This window comes from Mixophyes fleayi, chromosome 5, assembly GCF_038048845.1.
Source record: "Mixophyes fleayi isolate aMixFle1 chromosome 5, aMixFle1.hap1, whole genome shotgun sequence".
Lineage (NCBI taxonomy): Eukaryota > Metazoa > Chordata > Amphibia > Anura > Limnodynastidae > Mixophyes > Mixophyes fleayi.
In genome coordinates, this window is record NC_134406.1 from 114,617,196 (window position 1) to 114,642,456 (window position 25,261).

Genomic DNA, 25,261 nt, shown 5'->3' on the forward strand with positions numbered 1-25,261 from the left:
GTGAGGCAGTAATACTGTGAACAAACCGGGTTTTCTGGCCCAATTCTACCCACTTCACTCTGGCTGGCCACCCACAGGTGCCTTCCTAGGCCAGGGAAGTCTACCCAGTACCTACTAAGGTTGTTATTAGTCACGCAGGCAAATGCAGCTAGAAGGTAAAGCATTACATATATTTTAATAAAAACAATCAATCACTAGATTATTATGTACACACAGTAAATAAATGCTAGGCAGGTTTACCACATCATCTGTCCCTTACCCCACTAGCTTAAGAAATCACCTCGATGTCCAGACTTAAAGGCCCATGGAGTTCTTCTCTTAGCTGTAGCTGTAGTTCATTGGTAGAGAATGGATACTCAAAAACCAGCTACACTGCACCTTCCATGATTCAAAATCCCAGAATGAATATCACCTCCCTCCCTGGAGTGGCTCCTTATATCTAAAGTCAAATTTCCACAGTGCTTTCCCCTCCCTGGGCAAACCGCTGGGCCTCTCCTTGTTAAACATTTATGAGTCCTGGTCAAGGAGGTTGGAGAGGGGTGTGGAGATGAGCTGTACTTTCACAGAACCTCCCTTGCCAGATTGTAGACAAAATGTCTGTGGAGTTTTGCCTAGAAAATGGATACTAATTAGCCTTTCCCCTCACCAGTATCTTGCAAACTGATCCCTACCCATAAGCCCCTGACTTCACTTTAAGGACAATGAATAACAACCTCACTGCCACATCAGCAATATAGAACAACAAATATACATATTTACAATGAGCTACAATGTCCCCTTATCCACATGTAATTAGACACTGCAGTTGTGTTCTGTTGAGCTGGGGAACAAAAGCAAGGGCTATAAAAAGTACTTGATATTATCCACATTATGTGAGAAACACGATGGACTGATTAAAGTGTTATCAAACTCGTTTTGTCACAAATACTAACCTTTGTGAGACTGTACAGTAGGAAACCTACAACTTCACAAGACAAATAAATACAGTTCTTTATGTTACTGTCTGATGGCTTTTAAAGTGGTCTATTTGTTAGAAATGAGGTAAGTTTTCCTTTTAGCATCATAGGTGGCATCCTCTTAAAATTAGTTGCCTTTATATTTTATAGTATAAAAATTAACTGCAGGTGGCGTGGTTTGGACGCCATCGGCGGAGGACACGTGGCTGGCAAGCTCCAGGGAAACTGTACCCTAACCCACCGATATCAGGACTCCCGGGATCCAAGACGCTTTCTATTGCCCCCCTCTGCGTCTCTGTATACAAGTGTGCCAAGCGCACACCTGGAGCGTGGCTGGCAAGGCAGTAATTGGCGGCGAGAGGTGTGGGGAATGCTGCTCACTGGACCCTGCCGCAGTCCCGTCCTTCCCCTCCAGTGAATAAAAATAACAGCAGCACTAACCTGCCGGCGTCATCCTTGGAGTGTGATCCGCAGAGCCTGTGGGCCGGGGAGGGCTGTGGGGACTGAGTCAGCGGTGGAGGCATATGTAGAGCTGAGGAGGGGGGAGAGGAGTGGTCGTGTGCAGCAGTGAACACACAAGACGACATTTGTCTGTTCCACTGTCACCTGAGCTTCTGGCTTGCTGGCTGAGGTACTGTGCCCTTGTCCCCCCACATATGACAGGCATTAGCATGTTGATGCTGTATTGCTGTATACATTCTATTCCAGTCTCTATCTAGCGTGAGACAAGTATAAGGCTAGACTGCCACCTGCTGGTTGCTCAAAAAGCTAGCCCTTGTCCGTAATAATCCTTGCTGGAGTCTACTCATTAAGTGAAGTGCACGTCTTCGTTACATCTCGCAGGTGGTCTGCACAGCACCTAGTAGCTCTATAAGACGGGGTTAAGCCTTGAAAACATCTACAAATGGCTCCTCCCACAAGCTTTTTGCATCTTTGAATTATGCCTAAGATATTTATGCCCATGGCGTGATGGCAGGGGGTCCCTCTACCCATGTCACCCTAAAAATTAGTCTCTGACCCAACCATCTTCAATGTCAGCCCGTCCACAGCTAACGCTATCTTATCAACATATCACTTAATATATTACACGCTCCCGCGTAAAGGGTGTTTTGGATAGTTTTATCTCTCATTGCTGCTCCTTTTATTTTGTCTGGTGCCCTAATAGCTCCGAAAAAAATGAAAAAGTCATCACGTCTGCTTTACCAGTTCAATTCTTCAAACCACAAGTTACCATTCCAGACGTTGGTACCTCCAAGAGGTTAAAGACACCCAAGAGCAAGACCTCCGCTGCTACTCCAGCTACTTAGTCTGCTGCTCATCATGTGATCTCCACTGACAATTCGGATTCTAATGGTCCTATCACGATTAAGGCTATGCAGAACATGTTCTCCATATTTAAATCCGAAATATTATCAGAAATGAGATCGTCTATCAAGGAGATACAGCGGGAGGTAACAGAGTTGGGAAGTCGTACTAGCCACATTGAAGATAAAATGGAAGAGCTGACGGCCTTGCATAATAATCTTATAACAGAGCACAAAACCTTGAAAGCAGAAGTGAACACACTTCAGGACAAGATTGTGGATATGGAGGATAGATCCAGATAGAACGAAATCAAGATTCTGGGTATTCCAGATTCAATTAGCTGAATTACTCCCCTATGTAACTGATCTTTTCCGCAAACTATTGCCTGGAGTGACTGAACAGGACTTGATGATTGACCGCATACATAGGCTTCCTAGACCAAGATCAGTGTTGGATGACCTACCTAGAGACACACTTATGAGAATCCACTTCTTCCAAACTAAAGAACGTATACCAAGAGCGGCTAGATCAGTAATGCTGATTTCCTTCAGAAACTTCAGATATTTCAAGACTTCTCTATGGCTATGATATCTAAACGGAGATCCTTCCAAGCAATCACCAAAGCACTAAAAGACCAAGACATCATATACAGATGGGGATTTCCTGTCAAGTTAATCATCAGGAGGAATAACTCGACCCACATTATTTATCCATAGGTTACGTTTACCGGTTAAGGTAGTATTTCTGCATTGTGTCAATGTTTTACTGTTATGTTGTTTTAAGATATGTGGAATTTGAACTTTTATATCTTTGCACTTTGTTTATATTCCCTCTGATACGATTGAATTTTAGATTATTTAAATTTGCATGGATTTATTGGGTTGACATGGATGAGGTGAGCCACAATTGGCTCAACCTGCCCCTAGTTATTTATTTGCTGGTTTCTCTTCCCTAACAGCAAATACTCTAACCCAGTGGTCCCCAAACTTCCTCAGTTCGAGGCACCCTTAGGGTCACCATGATCTTTCCAAGGCACCCCTAAGCCAAAATAACTACCGGGTAGTCCCGTTTTTTAAGTAGTTGGGTAAAAATGACACAAGATGTATTTAGGCCCCTTCACCATCACATTGTGCCCTTCACCATATTACTCTGCCCCCCCAGCCTCCTTCAGCGCCCCTTCAGCGCGCGTCTCTCAGTGCCCCTTCAGCGCGCGTCTCTCAGTGCCCCTTCAGCGCGCGTCTCTCAGTGCCCCTTCAGCGCGCGTCTCTCAGTGCCCCTTGAGAGCGCCTCTTTGTGCCCCCCTTGAGCGCGCCTCTCTGTGCCCCCCTTGAGCGCGCCTCTCTGTGCCCCCCTTGAGCGCGTCTCTCTGTGCCCCCCTTGAGCGCGTCTCTCTGTGCCCCCCTTGAGCGCGTCTCTCTGTGCCCCCCTTGAGCGCGTCTCTCTGTGCCCCCCTTGAGCGCGTCTCTCTGTGCCCCCCTTGAGCGCGTCTCTCTGTGCCCCCTTTCACTCTCCTTTACTTACCTTCTTTCCGGACGTCCTCTCTGCTGCTGCTCCTCATTGAGGCCGACGGACGTGATGACGTCACGCCCAGCAGTCAATGAGGAGGATCCGGCGCTGGATGATTGGTACGTTTGTTGTTGTTTTTCTCCTTTTTATTGCTAGGGCGATTGCGGCACCCTTGTGACAGCGACGCGGCACCCCAGGCAGCCGTGGCGCACACTTTGGGAACCGCTACAAACCCAATGTTTTGGGTTATTTCAGGTTTTTTTCCCTTATTTTTTCTCATGCTTTCCTCTCCCATCTTTATCACCCCCCCCCCCTTAATTGGAAACACCCCGCTTTATATTAAAGTTGCCACTTTTTCAAGACTCATTTCTTGGGTATCGATGTCCCACATGTGGACCATTCTCATTACCCTATTATACAATGCTACTTGATGCCCCTCTCCAAGAAAGGTCATAGGGCACTAAATTACCTACGGTGTAGTATAATAGACATACTTTTTATTGTAGATGATTAAATTTCTTACGCAAAATGTTAGGGGTTTGAATGCTCCAAATAAGAGACTAGCCCTAACTTCATTTCACAAGTTGCATGCCAATATAGTAGCCCCGCAGGAAACATTTTAGAGCCGCAGCTCCCCCCACTCTTCGACCATTATCCGACTTGCTTCACAGCAAATGGCCCATTAAAATGTAAAGGAGCAGCTCTGCTATTTAGTAGTAGAGTTACATATGTGAATAAGATTACCATAGCAGATAAAGCGGGTAGATACGTGATTCTAATTGGTCTATTAGAAAACAAACCAGTGACCTTGGTTTCACTTTACGCTCCAAATTCCCATCAGATTCCTTTTTTAAGAAGAGTGTTCCAGGAAATAGAGAAACACAAAGAGGATAATTTGAATGTCAAGGGGGACTTTAATATTGTGGCAGACAATAGGCTAGATAGGTCCTCCCCTTCTTCTCCTCATAACCCTACTCTTCCCGTTATACCAGGGTCTTCAGTAGCCTTTTCTAAGCTGTTAGCAGAGTTCGACTTGTACGATGTCTGGAGAACCTCGGAACCGAGTGGCAAGGATTACACGTATTTTTCCTCTGTCCATAATTCATATTCCCGTATAGACCTCACCTTAACTGATAAGTGGACACTACAGGCCACTAAACAAATTAAATTTTTACCAATTTGTTGGTCTGACCATACTCCAGTGTTATGGACTTGGCACAGAGCAGACCGTACGAACCTCTTAGGCCCTAGCGCATGCCGACACATCTATTGACACTTCTGGAAGCTAAATTAGACCTCGGGAATGCTCTTGACCAATATTGTCAAAATAATTCCATGGACGACACTAATATATTTAGTATTTTTGGTGTGCTTTGAAGGCAGTTCTGAGGTGAGTAGCGATTCAGACAGGCTCCCGTTTAAAAAGAGCTAATGCACATCATCAAACGGAGTTAGAATTAAAGCTACAAAACTTAGAATGCCAAAATATGGAGAACACCTCTACTGAACTAAAGAATGAGGTCCGAGGTCAACTCCAGAAATTGTTGATGGCCAAAACACAACAAGCTTTGACTAAACTTAGGCAAAAATGTTATCTTGCAGGGAACAAAGTGGGGAGGCTTTTGGCTAGAAAGTGCAGGGGTCAATGATCCAAACATAGAATTAAACGTCTAGTGGACGTAGGTGGACAAAAAGTATCTAACCCTAAAAGTATACCTAATATGTTCGCTCAGTATTATGCTAAACTCTATAATTTGAAAGATGATAGCTTATTTGCATCAACCATCTCCGTCAAACATAGATGGTTTCTTAAGTAGCTTACATATCCCTAAAGTAGGGAACAAGCATACTACCAGCAAAACGCGCGTCGGTTTCACTGGTCACATCCCACTTGTTAACCGTCCAACATTATCGAGTAGTTCAGAATACAAATTTCAACTTTAGAGAAACTACTATTATTCATTTAATTTGTAAGGTGCACATTTACCGTATGCGCTACTGGCTCATCAGTGCTTGGTATTTCTGTGTCTCTTCAGGGTTAACGAACGGAAGCAATTCATCCATATAGCAGTTACAATGTGATAGAACTACAGCCGTTATACCCTTTGGTGTTCCGAATTGACAGTCAGAGTAACTCTAACACTATACGGATTATAGAAGTATGCATTAACCTATTGGGCACTCTATATAGTCAACACTATTTAGTTATTCAAGCGATTGCATGTGGGACAACTATCTATATCTCATGCATCTTAGAATATAACTCATCTTTCCAGTACAGAAGGTACGGGGAATTATCAAAAGTGTCGCAATACGAGCAATACAATTATTTGCCACAATTAAGTTAATACAGTATTATATAACATTTACACCGTCAATAAGAAACAATTTCTTTAAATGCGCCGTAGCATATAATTTACTTTATAAATACCAAATGCGACATTCCCCGCTATATTTGATTCTAAAATAATCCTAGGTTAAAATCCAAGGCTTTCAACACCATAGAGAGTATTCTCAACTTGAGATATCCATAACACTAACATAGGGACACACCAATTCTCGATTGGAGATATTAAAGAAAAACCTGTTTGCCTTACTACTATTTCTTTGTGCGATCTAAATTACATAAGATACAATTTTGCTACAATTGACATTATAGTAGCAGCGCTTAAAGGGGCATATTCAATTCTCGGCGGAAACGCAGAAAATCTCGTGGTCCGAGCACGATTACCGTTATTACGATAATCGCGTGTGGAAAAAACGTTAATACGGTAATTTTCTCGCTGGATTTCAGTTCGCAGCTCCCGAGTAACGGTAATAGTTTTTCCGCGGCGCGGAAAAAAACCAATTGAATATGCCCCAAAGAGTTTTTTAATACGTTATGTCCAGAAGCAATTCATAAACTACACTTCTATTTATATTAGAATCGGGACAGCACTGTTATATGAGCTATATTGAGTGAACCATTAACCCACTAAAATGTTCCACTATATTAAGCAATGGATAACGTTTAACCTCTGGACTGCTCTTACATTATATAGAGGGTATATGATAATAATCTTTATATAAGAAGACTATATTTAATTTACTGCCCCATATAATTAGTGTGAGACTTATAAGATGTGACCAGCTTTTACTGACCACTCCATTTATCTATTTTATTTTGTTTAATATTTCGCTGTTTTAAAAAAATATTTTATTCAAATTTATGTAATAAAAGTTACGTTTTAAAACCAAGCCCCTGATTAATCCCTGATCTATCTACATTTTACTTACTAGTGGAGTTCTTAGTGCATCGTATAAACCTATTTTTCTTTCCTCTTGTTTTCTCCAACATATCCCTAAAGTAGACCAGGAGACCGCAGAATTCCTATCTGCCCCCAGGTCCCAAGCTGAGATCCAAACAGTTATTAAAAACCTACCAAGAGACAAAGCCCTGGGGCCTGATGGCTATATCAATGGTTTTTATGTTATATTCCAGGAAGATCTCCTCCCGATATTAGAACAACTTTTTAACGCGGGTACAAAACAGGGGTCATTTCCCTCTAAGATGTTAGAATCTCGAATCATTGCTATACCCAAGCCAGAAAGGACCCAGCATTGTGTCTCAATTATAGACCAATCGCCTTTCTGAATTCCGATATTAAAATATATGCTTGATAGCAAATAGACTTAATGGACTACTCCCGAATTTGAACCATCCAGTTCAGGTGGGATTCGTTTAGGGGCGACAGGCCCCAGATAATCCGAGAAGAGTGCTTAATATTATAGAATGGTTCTCAGAGGCCAAATCTGAACTATTAGTCCTCTCCCTTCATGCCAAGAAGGCATTTGATAGGTTACATTGGGACTACATGGAGGAGGTCCTTCTCCGGTTTGGATTCCATGGCGACTTCTTGAGGGCTATTTCGGCCCTATATTCCCACTCTTCGGCTAGAGTGTTTAGCAACCGATTCCTGTTGGATAAATTCACGATTACAAACAGAACCCGACAGGATTGTCCTTTATCCCCCTTTGATATTTGTCCTGGCAATGGAACCCCTGGCCATATCCATTAGATCCTCACATCTGTTTCCTGGCACCATTGTTAAAAAAACACCTTGCATTAAATATGTCTGTTTGCTGACGACGTTCTGCTCATTGTAACCGAACCTGAGACTTCGCAGCCGACCTTTATAATATTCTAGATACATATATAGCCGAGCTTAATAATATAAGCTAAATTCTACTAAATCAGAAGCTCTTCCAATAAATATTCCACCTATGAAGGTGCAACTCTTGGAAGATATCGGCACTGCAATATTTAGGTATTCAAATCACCTCTTCATTAGAAAATACAATTAACCTCAATTTTTCAACTTTAGCACTCCAACTTTCAACCTTAAGTAAATCCTGGGTCTGCTGCGAGGTCTCTTGGTTGGGAAAGATCGTGGCATTCAAGATGATGCTGCTCCCAAAAATGATGTATTTATTTCGGACTCTCTCTATTAGTATGCCCAAACCTTTATTAGATAAATTACTTTCGATTATGATATTATATGTTTGGAAGCACAAACCGCCACAAATAGCCAGCTCTCGGATGTATTTGCCTAAACAAAAGGGAGGTTTGGCTTTACCAGACTTGAATAGATACCATGCAGCATGTTTACTTTCTCAGCTTCGGGACTGGTCCCTTCCGATGCACCGAAAACCATGGGTGGATTTTAGGGATGAGCGGGCTCGGATATCTGAAATCCGAGCCCACCCGAACCTTGCCGATCCGAGCCAGATCCAGGTATTCCCGCTAATTGCAAAACTGAAAGCGAGGCTCCGAGTCATAATCCCGTTGTCGGATCTCGCGATACTAGGATTCCATAAAGTCCCCGCTGGCCGCCGCCATCTTCACTCAGGCATTGATCAGGGTAGAGGGAGGTTGTGTTAGGTGGTCCTCTGCCCTGCTATATCCTGTGCTGTGCTGTGTCCTGTGCTCTGTCCTTCTGAGTTCAGTGGTGCTGCTGGGTCCTGTGCTCTGTCCTTCTAAGGGCATTGTTATTTCCCTATTATTCCCAAGTTATAAAAAAATTTAAAAAAAAGTTATAAAAAAAAAATAATTAAAAAAAAATATCCAAAAACAATCCTGCAGTATAAGTCCATTGGTACTGCAATATTACAAAGTTCACTGATTCTGCAGTATAAGTCCACCAGTGGTACTGCAATATTACAAAGTTCACTGATTATGCAGTATAAGTCCAGTGGTACTCTCCTGTGCCGCATATAATTTTTAAAGGCTTTGCCGAGTGTGTGTGGCTTAGGGGTATGCTCTCTTGTGCTACATATAATGGAAAACAAAAATTTGGAGGATAAAGCTGCGAGGAAAAAGCTCAGTTTTCCTAAAAGACCCGCTGGCGGGGATGCTGATAACATCTGGTCCGGACTGAAGGACCTGCCAATCATTGCAGACATGTCTACTGTTGCATTGGATGCTGTCACAATAGAAAAAATGGTGGAGGATTATTTTGCGGACACCATCCAAATAGACATGTCAGACAGTCCATATTGTTACTGGCAGGAAAAAAAGGCAGTTTGGAAGCCCCTGTACAAACTGGCTCTATTTTACCTGAGTTGTCCCCCCTCCAGTGTGTACTCGGAAAGAGTTTTTAGTGCAGCGGGGAACCTGGTCAGTGAGCGGCGAAGGAGGTTGCTTCCTCACAACGTTGAAAAAATGATGTTTATAAAAATGAATAATCAATTCCTCAATGAAGTACAGAACTGCCCTCCAGATAGTACAGAGGGACCTGTGGTTGTGGAGTCCAGCGGGGACGAATTGATAATGTGTGAGGAGGAGGAAGTACACACTGTAGGGGGAGAGGAATCAGAGGTTGAGGATGAGGACGACATCTTTCCTCAGTAGAGCCTGTTTAGTTTGTACAGGGAGAGATGAATTGATTTTTGGTGTGTGGGGGCCCAAACAAACCAATCATTTCAGCCACAGTTGTTTGGTAGGCCCTGTCGCTGAAATGATTGGTTTGTTAAAGTGTGCATGTCCTATTTCAACAACATAAGGGTGGGTGGGAGGGCCCAAGGACAATTCCATCTTGCAACTCTTTTTTTGGCATTATGTGACCATTCAACAGTCGTTTGCCATGTTCAAAAAGTAAAACAAAATGTCAACAAATTCAAAAAATTAAACCAAAAGTAAAATGTCCTGTCAATTTAAAACAAGAGGTATTAACGTGCTAGAACTACTGTAGTGTTTATATGTTATAAATACTACACTTGGAAGTTGGAGGAGGTATTGTGGCCCCGGTACCAAATTTAGTACCGGGGCCACTCCACTATGCAGTCCAGATAGAGGTGTATCAGATCTTAAATAACGTTGACTGTTGCTGCAAAATTTTTAAATAATATTGTGGGGAACACTACACTACGCAGTCAAGAAACTTTTTTTTTGGAATTCAGACCCGTGGAGGGTTTTTAAATATATTGTAGGGTCCACTCTTCTACGCAGTCCAGGTACAATTTTTGGTGTAATTAAGACCAGTTGATGGATTTCTTATTATATTGTGGGGACCACTCCTCTACACAGTCCAGGTACAATTTTTGGTGTAATTAAGACCAGTTGATGCCGGTTTTCTTATTATATTTTGGGGACCACTCCTCTGCGCAGTCCAGGTACAATTTTTGGTGTAATTAAGACCAGTTGATGCCGGTTTTCTTATTATATTGTGGGGACCACTCCACTACGCAGTCCAGAAAGATACCTCGTTGCAACGTTTTGGACGACTAACAATATTGTTAGGTGTTCAGAATACACTGTAAATTAGTGGAAATTATTGTTATTGAATGTTATTGAGGTTAATAATAGCGTAGGAGTGAAAAAAAAGCCCAAAAACTTGATTTTTGAACTTTTTATGCTTTTTTCAAAAAAAATCCGAATCCAAAACCTTAAATCCGAACCAAAACCTTTCGGCAGGTGTTTTGCGAGACAAATCCGAACCCAAAACCTCAAGCAAATCCGAATCCAAAACACAAAACACGAGACACCAAAAGTCGCCGGTGCACATCCCTAGTGGATTTGTAGAAAGCTCTTAACCCGCATTTCCCATTGGCTGATTTGATCAGGGTTTCAAAAAATTGGCGCCATGTAAAAGTTCAATTACCTAAGACAACTAGGGGCTCCCTGGTGGTGTGGGACAAGGTGTTAGAGGCTAATTATATGACTAAATATATCTCTTTAGCTGCAGTGGCTAAGTTAATCCCCAACTTAAATCTCAACCTATGTGTATCAAAGGGTATAGCTTCATTTGCAGATTTACTAGACGATAAGAGTCTACTCTCTTTTACGCAAATAAAGGAAAGATTTCACCTCCCTTCCCAAGAATTTTATAAATAACTGCAGGTCAGACACTGGTTTAATTCCCTTCCCACACTAGGTCTACATATTACAACACCACCGCACTTGCTGTTCACTAAATTAACAGAAAGAGATAATAAAGCCATCATTACCTTCTGGTACCACTATACCCTCCCCTCTGCATCAGAAAATAAAACTAAAATACAATTGTAGTGGGAATCTGACCTTCACCTAGAGTTGGAAAGTGAAGAATGGGAAGCCATTTTTATTAATTTGTTCCGAAAGTATAAATCACACAGAAATGATGATAAAAATTAATAGATTGTATCTTACCCCAACTAGACTTCATAAAACGTGGCCCTCCCAGTCAAAATTTTGCTGGGGACAATGTAACATACCTGGGGATTTGATGCATATATTCTGAAACTGTCCACGTATACAGTCGTTCTGGGTACAAATCTTCCAGTTAGCCAATAAGATTACAGGGCAAAATCTCCCTCCTACCCCAGAGGTCGCGTTACTGCAGCATTACCCCCCCCCCCCCCCCAGTTCCCACCACATGCTAAATATGTATTTAGTCATATTCTGATTGCTGTTAGAGCCTCCATAGCTCAGAGTTGGAAGTCACCACAGATACCATTGATACCGAAAGTAGTGACCAAGGTACATTTCAGCTTTGAAATGGAGACAGTGGGGATGCCCTATTCCACTGCCCCCTCATCCCTGATAATTAAATGGCTTTGCTGGCATGTGTATGTTACAGAAGGAGAGGGAGCGCCCCCAGATCGAATAGATTCTAATTTTCTACCGCATCACCCCCACTTAGTGAAGTTCCCAAACGATCCCAATAGTAGTTTCCTCGTGATCACCTGACTAGGGTAACGCCCAAGAATTGTGAGGGAACCAATTTGGTTTCCCTCCCTTATGTGCACAATGTTGTTTAGAAACAGAATTGTTTGTGTTCCCTCCCACTATGTACCCCTCCTACCATTTTTTTTGTTCTCCCCTTACCCCTATCCCTTTCTACTTTCTGTACCCCATAATTTTTGAAAAACAAAATACTATTGAAGTTAAAAAATAAATAAAGTGCAGTCTTTTAATGTATGCATTTATTTCTACTTCTTTAGCCTTCCCTTCATGCTTTCAACTCTTAAAAAAATATATAAATCCTTTTTGATCTCTATGCAAAGCAGATGCTAAATGTGCATTGTTTTTAAGATAATTTATGACTCAGAAATAAAGCATTTATGACACTTTCACATTCTTCTTTAGAAACCAGTTTTAAAAATTGGCCAAATACAGTTTGTGTATGCAAGTGTAAAACCACGCTTGTGCATGTAAAGAACAATCAGTAACCCCACCAGTATATAAAGAGTGATTATGAAATTATTTTTGTTTGCAGGTTTTACCTTCTAGCATGCTGAGATGCATGGCATCGTTTGCTCTTTTTGGAACACTAAGCATCACCTCTAATCCATCTTTAATTTCTCCCTTGCCTTCTTCACAACATGTCAAGAGCTCCTGAAGAAATGTTAACAAAAAAAAAAAAGGTTGCTCGTTTAGATGATTAGTAATTCGGCACTCAGCCATGGATGACACTAACAACAGTAGAGAGAAAGCATCTTACTCAAATGCATTTTACTATTCGATATTAAAAACAAAAAAACTGTATTTTACAAATAGTCTTATATGAAATGCATGATTCAGTTTTTATTGTACAAACTTTCTTTTTCATAGGTCTTTTTCCATTTCTAACAAATAAAAAATACATTAGGTTTTACAATCATAGCAATAAAGAGCACAATCATAGCAATAAAGAGCAGTCAATCTCAAGACCCATTATTGATGCTTATTAGCTTGTGTCAATCTTATGGTTTGTAAAGCTGGGTACACACTACAGTCGTTTATACAATCGTTAGAGATAACAAATTGGTCTAAAGTTTTTGAAGTCCCGATCAGCCTGCCGATTCAGGTGTACACACTATACCCAATTACCTTCAAATCTCTGCTCTTCTTCTGTCCTAACCATCAGCTACAAGTGACAGCTGCTCTGGGTGTCAGTGGGTAAATGCTCAAAGAACTTTGTAAGATTCAGAAGCCAAGATATTAATTTCCACACTGCTACATAAGATAACAGTGTTTCAGCAAAGGCTGACTGCAGGTCAGACACCAGCTCCGTACTCATGTTTGTGCGGCACCTGTGACTTATGACCAGACTGTGTCAAGAGTATAATTTATGTGCTGCAGTAACTTCTTCTAATGCTCTATACACTTCGTTTGTGCTCAGATCTCCTGCTCTGAATACGCTGCTGCCCTAGCTGTTAATTTGGTCATTCCCGACAGTTCTCACTACCTCCCGGAGCCCGTTTAACCTATTCATTGCTAGCCCAAGTTACCTAAAATTACCTTTGAGGGAGTGAAGATCTTCCAGCAGGAAGGGGTGTTCAGCTGAACAGAACAGCGTGGGATGGACACAGTGACAGGCTGCATACTTGTTAGGATAGATAAGCGGTGGAAAGGCTGCACAAACACGGTGACAGGCAGAGCTCTACACAGACACAGTGACAGGCTGCAATCTCTTTCTCTGGGCAAACAGTGATTGGAACGACAAAAATCAAACAGTACCGACCAACCAGCTGAAGCGATGATCGGCACTTTGGGACGACTTTGGATCATCGGGTAAGTATACACACTCACAAATATCTGGCCAATCAGTCATATATCGTTTGATTGGCCCGATAATCTGCTGAAAACAGTGTAGTGTGTACCCAGCTTTACACTGTTACAATCTCCAACATTCAAGGATTTTTGTCCATTGGATGATTAACCTAAGATAATTTTTATTTACATATTTTCACTTGAACTGTAAAATTGCTAGTATCACTGGATGATGAACTGCAGCCCCTTAAAAACATGCTATATAATAAAAAGGATTAAAGCCCTAACGTATCCACTAATGCACAAAAATCATTATCAAAATTATCCCAGTTAGTCTATAGGTTTTGCAGAGGTTCCCTACTGGGGGAAGAAGTGGGGATTGCCTATGACTGGGGTGCTCCTGCTATTTTTTTTTATTTATTTTTTTACTGTTAAAAGACCACTGAGGCAGCCAGAAGTGATGAAACCACCCCAGCGTGCAACAGTGGGACCATCCGCATGCTGCCTCTACTTACATGTGTGCCCCTGACCTCTGCTCCTCTTCAACCGGGGCTTGGCTCCTGGGTACCTCTGCTCCTCCCCTTGTTTCCTTCACTGCTTAGCGGTATATATTCATATCTTTCCCCCACGACTTTCACCTATAATCTCAATGTCTCTGTATCTTTCTGTTTGCTTCTCTCCCATTTTATTTGTTGGTGCCCATCTGCGTCTATTTGTGGGTGTGCTTGTGCTTTTCTTGCTTCCTCTGTGTGTCTCTAATTTTGCATGCGCATCTCTGTCCCACCCCCCATCTGTCTCTCTTCCCCCGCCCCCTTCGTGTTTGTGACTCTGTATTATGTGCCTGTCTTTTCTTTCTTCCCCTTTCAGTGTCTGCCTAGCTCTTACCATATCTGTCTCCCCACCTTTTTCTACCATATTTGCCCTTATCCACTTCCTTTTCCCAGTGCCCCTCACAACCTGTTTTCACAGTAACATACATAGTACCATAGTTGATGAGGTTGAAAAAAAAGATATCAGTCCATCAAGTTCAACCTATTTTGGATCTCCTGCGATCCCTCACTTAAATTTGAAATTGATGCAGATTAAGCAACCGCCAGTCTGTTTCAATCGGTAAAAATCCCACCAGACCCAATATTGCAACCCTATATCCACTACTAATCTTCATTTTAATTAATGGTCGTATCCCTGTAAGCATACACTTAATCTAAAAATTTGTCTAACCCTTTCTTAAACATATCTATTGAATCTGCCATCACAACCTTCCCTGGCAGTGAATTCCATATCTTGACTGCCCTTACTGTAAAGAACCCCTTTCTTTGCTGGTTGTGAAACTTCCTCTCCTCTAACCTTAAGGGGTGACTGCGTTCCGCGTGACCTGTGTATAGTCCTTGGAGTAAAAAGTTTCCATGAAAATTCTCTGTATTGATCCATAATGTATTTGTACATAGTAATCATATCTCCTCTTAGATGCCTCTTTTCTAAAGTAAACATGCCTAAACTGGCTAACCTTTCCTCATAACTTAATGACTCCATACCCTTTATCAATTTTGTCGCCCTTCTCTGAACGATTTCTAGTTCCAAATTATCTTTTTTATAGAGTGGTGCCCAGAACTGTACTGCATATTCAAGATGAGGTCTTACCAATGATTTATACAGTGGCAAAATTACACTGTTTTGCCTTGCATCTATGCCCCTTTTTATGCATACCAATACTTTGTTTGCCCTTGCAGCTGCTGCTTGACATTAAGCACTATTGCTTAGTCTACTGTGTACGAGCACTCACAAATCGTTTTCCATTATAATTTACCCTAAATTAATTCCATTTAATGTATAGATTGCGTTCTTGTTTTTGATCCCTAAATGCATAACCTTACATTTATCTATGTTAAACCTCATTCCATTTGGCCGCCCAATCCTCCAGTTTATTTAATTACCTCTGTAGAAAAGCTACATCCTGCTCTGATTGTAAGGTAATAAACCTTAGAGTTTAGTGTCATCTGCAAAAATAGAAACTTTACTCTCTAAACCATCACCAAGGTCATTAATAAAAGTATTAAAAAGGAGTGGCCCCAGCACGGAACCCTGAGGTACTCCACTTAAAACTTTTGATCAATTAGAAAATGTTCCATTTATCACAACTCTCTGTTCTCTAACCAGTTCAGGGGCGCACGCAGGATTGTTTCTTTAGCTCTAATCCATCTTAAAAAAATATTTGAGTGAAATATCTTTGCTTTATGTATTTTGAAAAATATAAAATAGCAATTTATTCAATTGTATGAAAATAATTTGCCAAAGTAATTTTCTTTTTGTACTGAAAAATTATTTAATAAGAGCATACTAATAAATTATCCAAAGAATATTTACATTTTTCATTGAAACAAACATACCTTCAACAGAAGCTGGTATTTTGTTATCCGTTGTACAGGTTTGATAAGGTAAGAAGAAATAGAGTTTGCCAATTCATGACGGTGTTGAATTTCCTGTAGAGTACAAAGTGAAAAAAAGTATTAAATTGTGTTGACAGTGAGAAATGAAATAAGATGGGTGCAGCGTAAAGTAATAATTATTTCAAAAGCAATCTTCAACTAGGGGGATATAGAGATAATCGGATATTTAAAAGAAAATATTTTTAGACTAATTAGGTAAAAATCATAATATGCATGGGTTCAAAAAGACAGCCAAAGCTGTGATCTATCAGATGTTAATCAGCACGGATACGGTTAGATTACTATATCTGACAGGGTATATGGTCATCATTAGACTGCATTAAAGCTGCCCTATCAAACCCAGGCACTCTGTGTACCCGTGTAGTCAAATCTTATAGATACACTGCTTAGGCTGAATAGATGAAATGGCCTATATATGACCAGTTTAAATCTTTGACAATTAAGGACATATCACCCCACCATATCTGAACAGGAAACTGAAAATATAGATTTAATATCTTATGACTGTACAGCAGAAATGTATTTTTAGTATTTTAGATTTCAGACCAGCAGGATAAGTTACATGAGTGTATCATGCAGAGGCAAAAGCTAGAGCAGATATCACCAATTAAATAAGAGAGGCAGTAGAATAAGTAGAGGGAAAATGATGGAGTGGACAAGACATAGAAACTGTAGAATCTTTGCAAACCAACTTAAAGACACACAGTGAATTAAGGAAGGTCCTCAATCTCTGCCCTTAAAATTAGTTTAACTTTGCCCTTGAAAATCTGTTAAATAAAACGCTTCCAAATATGTAACGGAGTGATATTGTTGTCAATCATCTGAAAAGGAGAATAACATTATCCTCTCAAAATGTGTGTGCCAGAAGTGAAATCCTATAAGCAAATATGAGTCAATTGAACACAAATTACAAAAATTACAAAAATATGTGAGTGATCTACCCTTATGTAGAACGATGCAAAAAAAAAAATATTACAGAATATTGCTGCTTTACACTAGGAAGAAGGCTTGAAATTCTTTAAAGGTCAATTTAGATTAAAGTCAATTAATTGGGAACGTGTCAGAATCGGTTATCTCAAATTCTTAAAAAAAACAAGAACCGTTTTACGCTGGAGGTATGGGACAAATTGAACAAAAAATATACACTGGCCCCATACCCCTCGCCTCTCACCCAGCTGTGGAGACACCCTTGTTTCCCACAGGAGTGCATCAATGCTTTTGCTTACCCTTGGAGGAAGGCAGGGTTAGACCGATTCTTTCATTTGATAGATGAGCATGCTCCGCGGTCTTTCACAGACCTGAGCGAGAGACACGCACTTCCAAGCAACCTTTACTTTCACTATGTACAAATTAAAAGCTTTATTCAAGCTCAGACCCATTTATCTAGGTTGCGGTTGCCAACACCCTTCAAGAGACACTGTATTTATAGTCCGGGTCGCCGAGGCTATATATCGATCCTGTATAGTTCTCTCATTTCCTCCTCATCTCCTCCTAAGGAACCGTTTGAGCAGGCTTGGGAACAGGATCTTGGGGTGACCCTAGACGAGGAGAGATGGTCGCTCATTCGTGAAGGAATCTCGAGGTCATCTATTAATACAGCTATCCGTGAAAACTCATACAAGGTCTATACCAGATGGTATATGGTCCCTGAGAGGCTCCATTCTATCTTTCCCCAAACTTCAGATCTTTGTTGGCGTGATTGTGGGGCGGTGGGCTCTTTCCTTCATATTTGGTGGGATTGCCCTCTGGTGGCTAAATTTTGGGATGAAGTTCTGTCACTGGTTCGGCAGGTTACCTTAATTAATGTGCCTAAGAATCCACTCTCGGTGCTCCTATACCAACCTATCAAGGGCATTACGAAAACATCAGATAAGCTGATCCGACACATCTATAATGCAGCTAAGTTACAAATAGCTAGCGAATGGAAGAAGGCTTTACAACCTTCTAGAGAGGGTGTTATGAAAAGAACTTGGCACACGGCATTTATGGAATATGTGACTAGTCTCCTCCATGACAAAGTTCCCACGTTCCACAAAGTATGGGATCCTTGGTATAGCTTTAACAACAGTTCTATGCCGGGTCTCTCATAAGTCTTAGATGCTTTCCCCTCCTTATCTTTTTTCAATCTCTATAACTTTATTTCTTCTACTCTCTTTATGTCCACCCTGTTCACCTTTCCCCCTCTGTCCCTTCCCCTTCCTTCCTTCCCCCCGTACCTCCCAAAAAAATAAAAAATCATGGCAGTTTGTTCTATCCGCTGGATATGTACAATGGTACACCTTAGGAATTGGGAAAAATTTTATATCTCATTGTTCACTTTGCAGATTTCTAACTCCCTCTTGGAATGTACTTGGACATGAAAAATATATTTATATATTTTCTGTTGTTCTTCTGCGTTTCTTATTTTTCTTATCTGATGTCTTTACATTATTGTAATCCTGGTACTTGGATACTATGTATGACATGTACTGTTGTGCTTTATACACATCTGCTGTTATAAATAAAAAGTTTTAAAAAAAAAACAAAAAAAAAAACCAAGAACAAAAAAAATATCATACATAGATATTAACAGTTCTTACTCTTACAAAAAATATATGACACCAATTATTTCTGCTTTTCTGGAGACTCATTAACTCGAAGTCTGGTACAGGTAATGTATATGTTACAAGTCTGGATTTCTAAAGAGACTTTTGATATCATACATCTGGATATACTTTAGATCAGCCATGTGCCCTACCTTCTTCATATCATTGTATCACCAATATAAACAGATACATTTGGGAAGGCAGTGGGAAATTACAGAGTACTTATGAGTAACATCATACCAAGGACATGGCTTTTTAGATCTATTGAATACTATCTCAGTTCAGCTGCTGGATCCAGATAGTTAAACTGCCATTGCTGTTGTCATCTACTGTTCATTACTCTGTGATATCTGCAGCCTTCTTGGTGGCAGCTGTTGCCATAAATTCAACAAAGATGGAAATCAAGAATCCTGGCTCTCTCATGCTTAATAAATATACTGGGCTCACAGCTACTCTAAGCTGAAGGATAACCACAACAGCAAAATTCTTATACAAGAAGAGAAGTGGAAGAAGGTTCAATTAATAAAAAATGTTAAAGAACAGTCATAGTTGCCAGCAGCTGACTGTCTTAATATTTTTTTTACAAAGACTAGTTCATGTTCCATATCTCCACCTTTAACTGTCATTACTCATTACACCCATACCACGTAACTGCAAACTGCAAAATTGACAGTCGCCAATGGCTGCTTTAAAATTGGGATGCGGATAATGCCCCTGGTTGACGGCAGACACACACTTTTCCAAACAGCTACAACTGTTATTCTGCTACTTAATGTATTGGCCCTTTTAGATTGTAAGCTCATTTGGGCAGGTTTTTATCCCCTCAATGTACATCACTGAATAATATGTCAATGCTTTATAAATAAATAATTATAATAAATTCCACAGGTTAATTGGTAATGCTTCTGTCCATTTACTGCTTGGGGCTGGCTGTGCCCAACTTTAACTTATATATTAAAACTGCTAAATTACTACAGCTAAAATCATGGCATAGCCCACACTAAAGCCAGTGGTGGGGTCAAATAAAATGCCTCTTCTTAAGCCCTTATAGACTTGTTCACATTTTATGGAACCCATCCAACGGTCTGTACCTGAAGAGTGCTTTAGTTTACTTTCTAATGATCTATGTTTCACCATGTAAAGTGTTTTCAAGTGTTTTTTATGCAAACAACTTACAACTGTTTCAGTCCCACTTTTATCACTATTACCATCGCATCAAAATTACCATAATTAAATCATTCTGTTACCAGTCACTAAAATAGCACTTACATCAAAATAAGGCCCTGCTTGTTCCAAGATGAGTTGGGTGGAGTCAGGCTTATTTTTGCAATAAGAAACATACATTTGAAATTTATCAGCCTGAAATAAAAGAGAACAGTTTATTGCAGATGAATTTGGAATGGCTGCCGCATAGGTACATACATTTTTCTGATGCTACACTAAGGTAAACCTGATTTTTGTACAAATTAAGAAAAAAAATATAGTGACCGTTACAAAATATCTATGTAACTGGTGTCTCACCATAAACAACAAAATATTTTAAACTCTATATACTTGTTACTAGCCGCGAGGAAAGATCTCAAACGTGTTCAGTTCAGACAAGCTCATTTTGCTCATTATGTTTGTGAATGGTACTAATACACATTTCATAAAAATATTAGCAATTTCTAGATTTACTTTTCTATTTGGAATCTCATTTAACAATTGACATAATTGCAGAGTTAAGAATTTAACAAAATTGGCTTGAACAAATATATTTGTATATGGACAGTTAAGTAGAAAATTAAACAAGTGCAACCGAATAAAGTTTAGAAATATTCAATGTGCAATGAAATATTAAAGGACGCTACTGTGTCCCTTCAAACAGAAATAATTTTGTATTGCTCTCATTATTGTAAAATTGTATATTATCTATATGGATTTATACATGTAAATAAAATGTTACTGTTTACATGTTTCCAGAATTCCAGGCAAACAATTGTGTCACTGTAATACAAGTAATTCATTTTCTTATATTTTATTTTTACAATAGTGCAGCTTTACAGTTTCATTTGGTACACAATTGTGGGCTTCTGTCTAAGCACTTTAATTTTTCATGCTTTCAGTGCCCTGTGCGCACAGCAGTGAATAAAATAGCTGCCAAACAAATAGCATTCTCAGATGGGACTACTCCTGAAATATAACTGTTTATATGTGTTTTGTCACCAAGACGCAACGCTAACATGTCCGATATCAATGTGCACCTCAGGCGGCACCACCAGATGTTGCTTTAGCCAGGATTAATTGAAGGCCTGGTGTACTTAGATTTGCCATAATAAAATTTATATATGTAAAACCTCTTTTCCTAGGATTAAGGTGTGTATGGGTATGGGTGGGCATGTTCCGGGTCGTGGACCACTAGTTTATCTTTACTCTCGGCGCGCAGGACCTCCACTTGGTCTTCAAACAGTAAACAAGGGCGGGGTAAAGCCGTTGTTCAGTGCCACCAGAGGGAGACCAAGTAACCCTCCCGCGCCCCCTTATTCTCAACCCCAGGCTCGAATACAGAAAACACACACCACTCTGCAGCTAGCTTTAGAAACCACCAGCACATTTATTTCTAGAGTGGTTGCCCAGGCTAGTTTATTTTTTAGTAAGTTTGCATAACGAATGCACATTTAAAACAGTATATGGGCTCACAAGTAAATTAAACAACAGATTAACCTTTAGCTTATCATATAATAACACACAGTTCTTAAAATCCTAAATAGTAACTTCAAAGGAACATCTGCATCTTTACATTATTCTAGCGAGCAGTTCACACTAAACAATGACATGTGCAATATGGCAGTTGAAACTAATATAACTCACATATAAATATGACTGTCCAATATATGCAGCATACATCATAAAGTGCATTTGGTATTTATGTCTACAGGCTCAGTTCGCTACTTTTCAGTAATACTATATGAGTTATCAGTAGAAATAAAATGGGAACTGCAATACTCCTATGGCAGAGATCCCTCCAACAAGTAATAATAAAATAGTAATAAACACAGATTTCTCTGTTGCTTGTCACATGTAACAGAACTCCTCTGTCATGTAATCGGTTCCTCTTCCTCTCATGTAAATTTCTACTGTTTTTCACCTCTTCTCCCTCTGTTTTTAAATTTCAGCCTGCTGCTCTACATGTCGTTCTGTTCAATCTCCTCGTCTCTCTTTGCTTTCAAATTAAAAACAAAATATGTGTATGGCCCAATATAGGGACACGCTCTGCTTAGAGTTAGGACCACCCTATTTGCAGAAGCACTGTGGAGTGACGGGTGGCTTTCCAGACATTTGCAAATGAGTGCAACTGAGACTTCTGCATTTTTATGTACAAGTAGAAATGGCAGCTACTTTGCTGGGTATAGCAGTGTGCTGGGGGATTTTCTCTGTATTTCTTACTTTCAGGATAACCCCACCCTTTCAAGCACTTGCTATGAACCTATAAATTGATTGAGCAATTTCCACTTCTGTATAACTTTTCCTTCGCTCTCTTCGTCTCTGTGATGTCACTGTGAGCAGAGCTTCCCCGACATTAGTGCACATCACATGTGCGAACCATGATGTCTGCAGGCACTACATATACATTTTTTCTGGTATTATTTTCATTTATATACACATTTTTTAGATTATAAAAATGTTACCACACTTTCCTGCTGACCACATGGATTTATTGTGATGCATGAATGAAACATAGGCCTCCATGTGTTAAAAACGCGACTATGTGCCCAGCACAATACAGAATCCTGTCTCAAAGTTCTAAGCTGTGGGTGCCTGCCATTGTAGGATTTATGTTAATAACAACCTAACTGCAGACAATGATCATTGCAAATCCTAGGATGGTTAAAAAACTCCCTGTAATTTCTCACCGCTTTAGTGAGCCTGCCGCTATTGGTCATGGCAATACAGTCTCTCTACAGGTTTTATATGGCCTTAAAAACCCACCCGCAAGGCATTCGCTCAAAAGTTTACAGTGCTAATTATAATGCCAGTAGTGACAACTTGCAAAAGATTAACACAATTGAACCAAATTCTGAAGTTTTTACAGTCAATATTACTGATCCAAATTAGTTTAGCATAAAAAATATTGTCAATATATTTTCTGAACACAGAAAACCCTATCAACCATTTCCAGGCCCGGCGCTCCCATTAGTCAACCTTAGGCAGTTGCCTAGGGCGCCGGGACCTGCAGGGCACCGCTGACTAGATTTTGTAATCTAGTCAGCGGTGTTTGGGACATAGTACAGCGGCGGAATGGCGCCTGCTGTTTCCGTTTTTTTTTAAATGGATGCCCCCGTCCGCGCAGCACTCACACATGACCACTGACATCAGTCAGTGATCATGTGATAACAGTCTTCTTCGGCGGCGTCTTCAAGGTCCAGAGAAATGCTGTCCCCACCCCCGTGTTCTCACACTGTCTGTCACTGACAGACAGTGTGAATAAAGGTATTTCCCAGAGTCCCCTCCCCTCCCAGCATGCACCGCTCCCCTCCACCCCCCTCCTCTGTGTTTTTGGAAGCCGAGGAGCGTTTTTGGCAGCCAGTGGAGAGAACAGAAGAAGTGTGAAGAGCCCCCTGCATCTGCTGACAAGAGAAAAAAAGTAAGTAAATAGAATATTATTAATTTTTTTTTATTTATTTTTATTTGATTGTCAAAGTGTTCCTGCTGCGCGGGGGGGGGCGCCAATTTTTTTTTGGGGGGGGGGGGCGCCGATTTTGAGAAAGTGCCTAGGGCGCCATGGACCCTAGCACCGGCCCTGACCATTTCATGTTTTAAATCAGAAACTGTTTTAATTTATATAATATGTCAAGTTTTTCCTAAATCACTTTAATTGGATAATTAAAGTTTTCTTAAATCACTAAATTCATGTGTCCATGAGTGTCCATTTATTTTCAGCATGGTATGCCAAATAATGGAAAAATACCATATTTAATCCAACGCATTACTAAATAACAGATTAAATACATGTACTCCATCATATTACAGGAGCCCTGAATCTTATTGCTGCATTAGAGGGAGGGGTTAAGTGATCAAGGGCCATGCGTTTCCTTCAATGCCCCTTATCTCCAACTAATGATTAGTTTGCACCTATATAGAATGTCATAAAATATGATTATTAATGGAGAGTTTGATGGTATGAATAAACTGGAAGCACTGCCCAGAGTGACCAAGCAAAGAATAACTGTATAACTGACTGCAAATGAAATTGAGTGGTTTCAATGGATTTCATTTCAAAATAATGGCACTTGTCAATTTATGGTACTTGTCAAATTATTATGAATAACGTGGTTAATTACCCAAGTGACAAAACAATGTCCCACATCTTCAGGTAGCTGTTCATATTTTTCAAGTTCTTTAAGGAATACACTGTAAAAAAAAAAAAAACACACACATTGTATTTTCAGTGTTTTACACCATTTTTATTAAATGTTACTCTTCGTAAAGGCTTCATGGTTCATAATGATAACTAAACACATGGAAAATAATTTGGTAAAGAAAGGCAAACCTCACAGTGACAGTATTCAAAACATCAATTTGTTAATGTAAGACTCAACAATGCCAGTGTTCAGCCACCTGGTCTCACGCTCTACCTAGATTTAAGCCTAGTCCACCTTTCCAATGGGTAAAGAAATGGTTCCTGGAGTTTGAGCACATTATAATTTAGCACAAACATCTGAACTCCTACCTCTCTATGCCAGCATAGTATGCTGGGAGCTCTGCAATTTTCTAAGTTCCAATTATAGAACAAGAAATAACTGAATGAGAGAAAGAGAGGAAAAGGTTCTCTCCTACAACAACCAACTTTACATCCTCTTTCGGCTTGTCTCATTTTTCATGGGTGGGAGCCCAGTGTCCCCTAATGGATTCAGAGAAAGGGATATAAAACAAGTATAAAAATCCCTTCTCACTCATCCTCTTGGGAGACACTAAAAAAAACCTGGGGATGTAACAAAGCTTCAACTATGGGAACGTACGCTCAAAACTTGTGGTGCACAGAACGTCCATCAAAAACGGTCATCTTTAGATGCAAAGATGTTAAATGTAAAAGTTTGTGAACCAAAGAACAGGTGGTCGCTCTGCACAGCCAAGGCCCTGTGCCTAACCACCCTGGTGGCACTCAAGAATCAGGAACAATATTCAGTTACAGTCTTGGAAACAGAATGCCCTGTCACAATGCAAGATCGGCAAATTACTGAAGTAATCCACTTAGTAATGGTTTGATTAGATGTCAACTAAGCTCTCTTGTGGGCATCACAGAGGATGAAAAGATCATCCATTCATTGCACCTCACTAGTCCTATGAATATAGATCCTCAAGGCCCTGGCAACATCCACAGACTGAAGAGATACATCTTTTTTGGAGGACCTACAATGCAATATCCTGAAACTTGGAAACCACTTTGGGCTGAAAGGAAGGTTTAGAACAAAGAACAACCCTTTCTTCATG

At 40.2% G+C, this 25,261-nt stretch overlaps 1 protein-coding gene across 13 annotated transcripts in view; it reads right to left on the minus strand.

The window, feature by feature from the left end:
• TRIO (trio Rho guanine nucleotide exchange factor) overlaps positions 1 to 25,261 on the minus strand; it is a 535,982-nt gene that overhangs the window by 302,090 nt on the left and 208,631 nt on the right. For all 13 annotated transcript variants that reach the window (XR_012692805.1, XR_012692806.1, XR_012692804.1 and 10 more), the window contains exons 26-29: positions 24,112 to 24,181; positions 20,060 to 20,149; positions 16,146 to 16,238; positions 12,510 to 12,621 (exon numbers count right to left, since the gene is read on the minus strand). Coding sequence is in view for 4 of the 13 variants with exons in the window: in XM_075212723.1 (XP_075068824.1) it covers positions 12,510 to 12,621; positions 16,146 to 16,238; positions 20,060 to 20,149; positions 24,112 to 24,181 (365 nt within the window). In the remaining 9 variants the exon portion in view is untranslated. The remainder of the gene's footprint in view (positions 1 to 12,509; positions 12,622 to 16,145; positions 16,239 to 20,059; positions 20,150 to 24,111; positions 24,182 to 25,261) is intronic.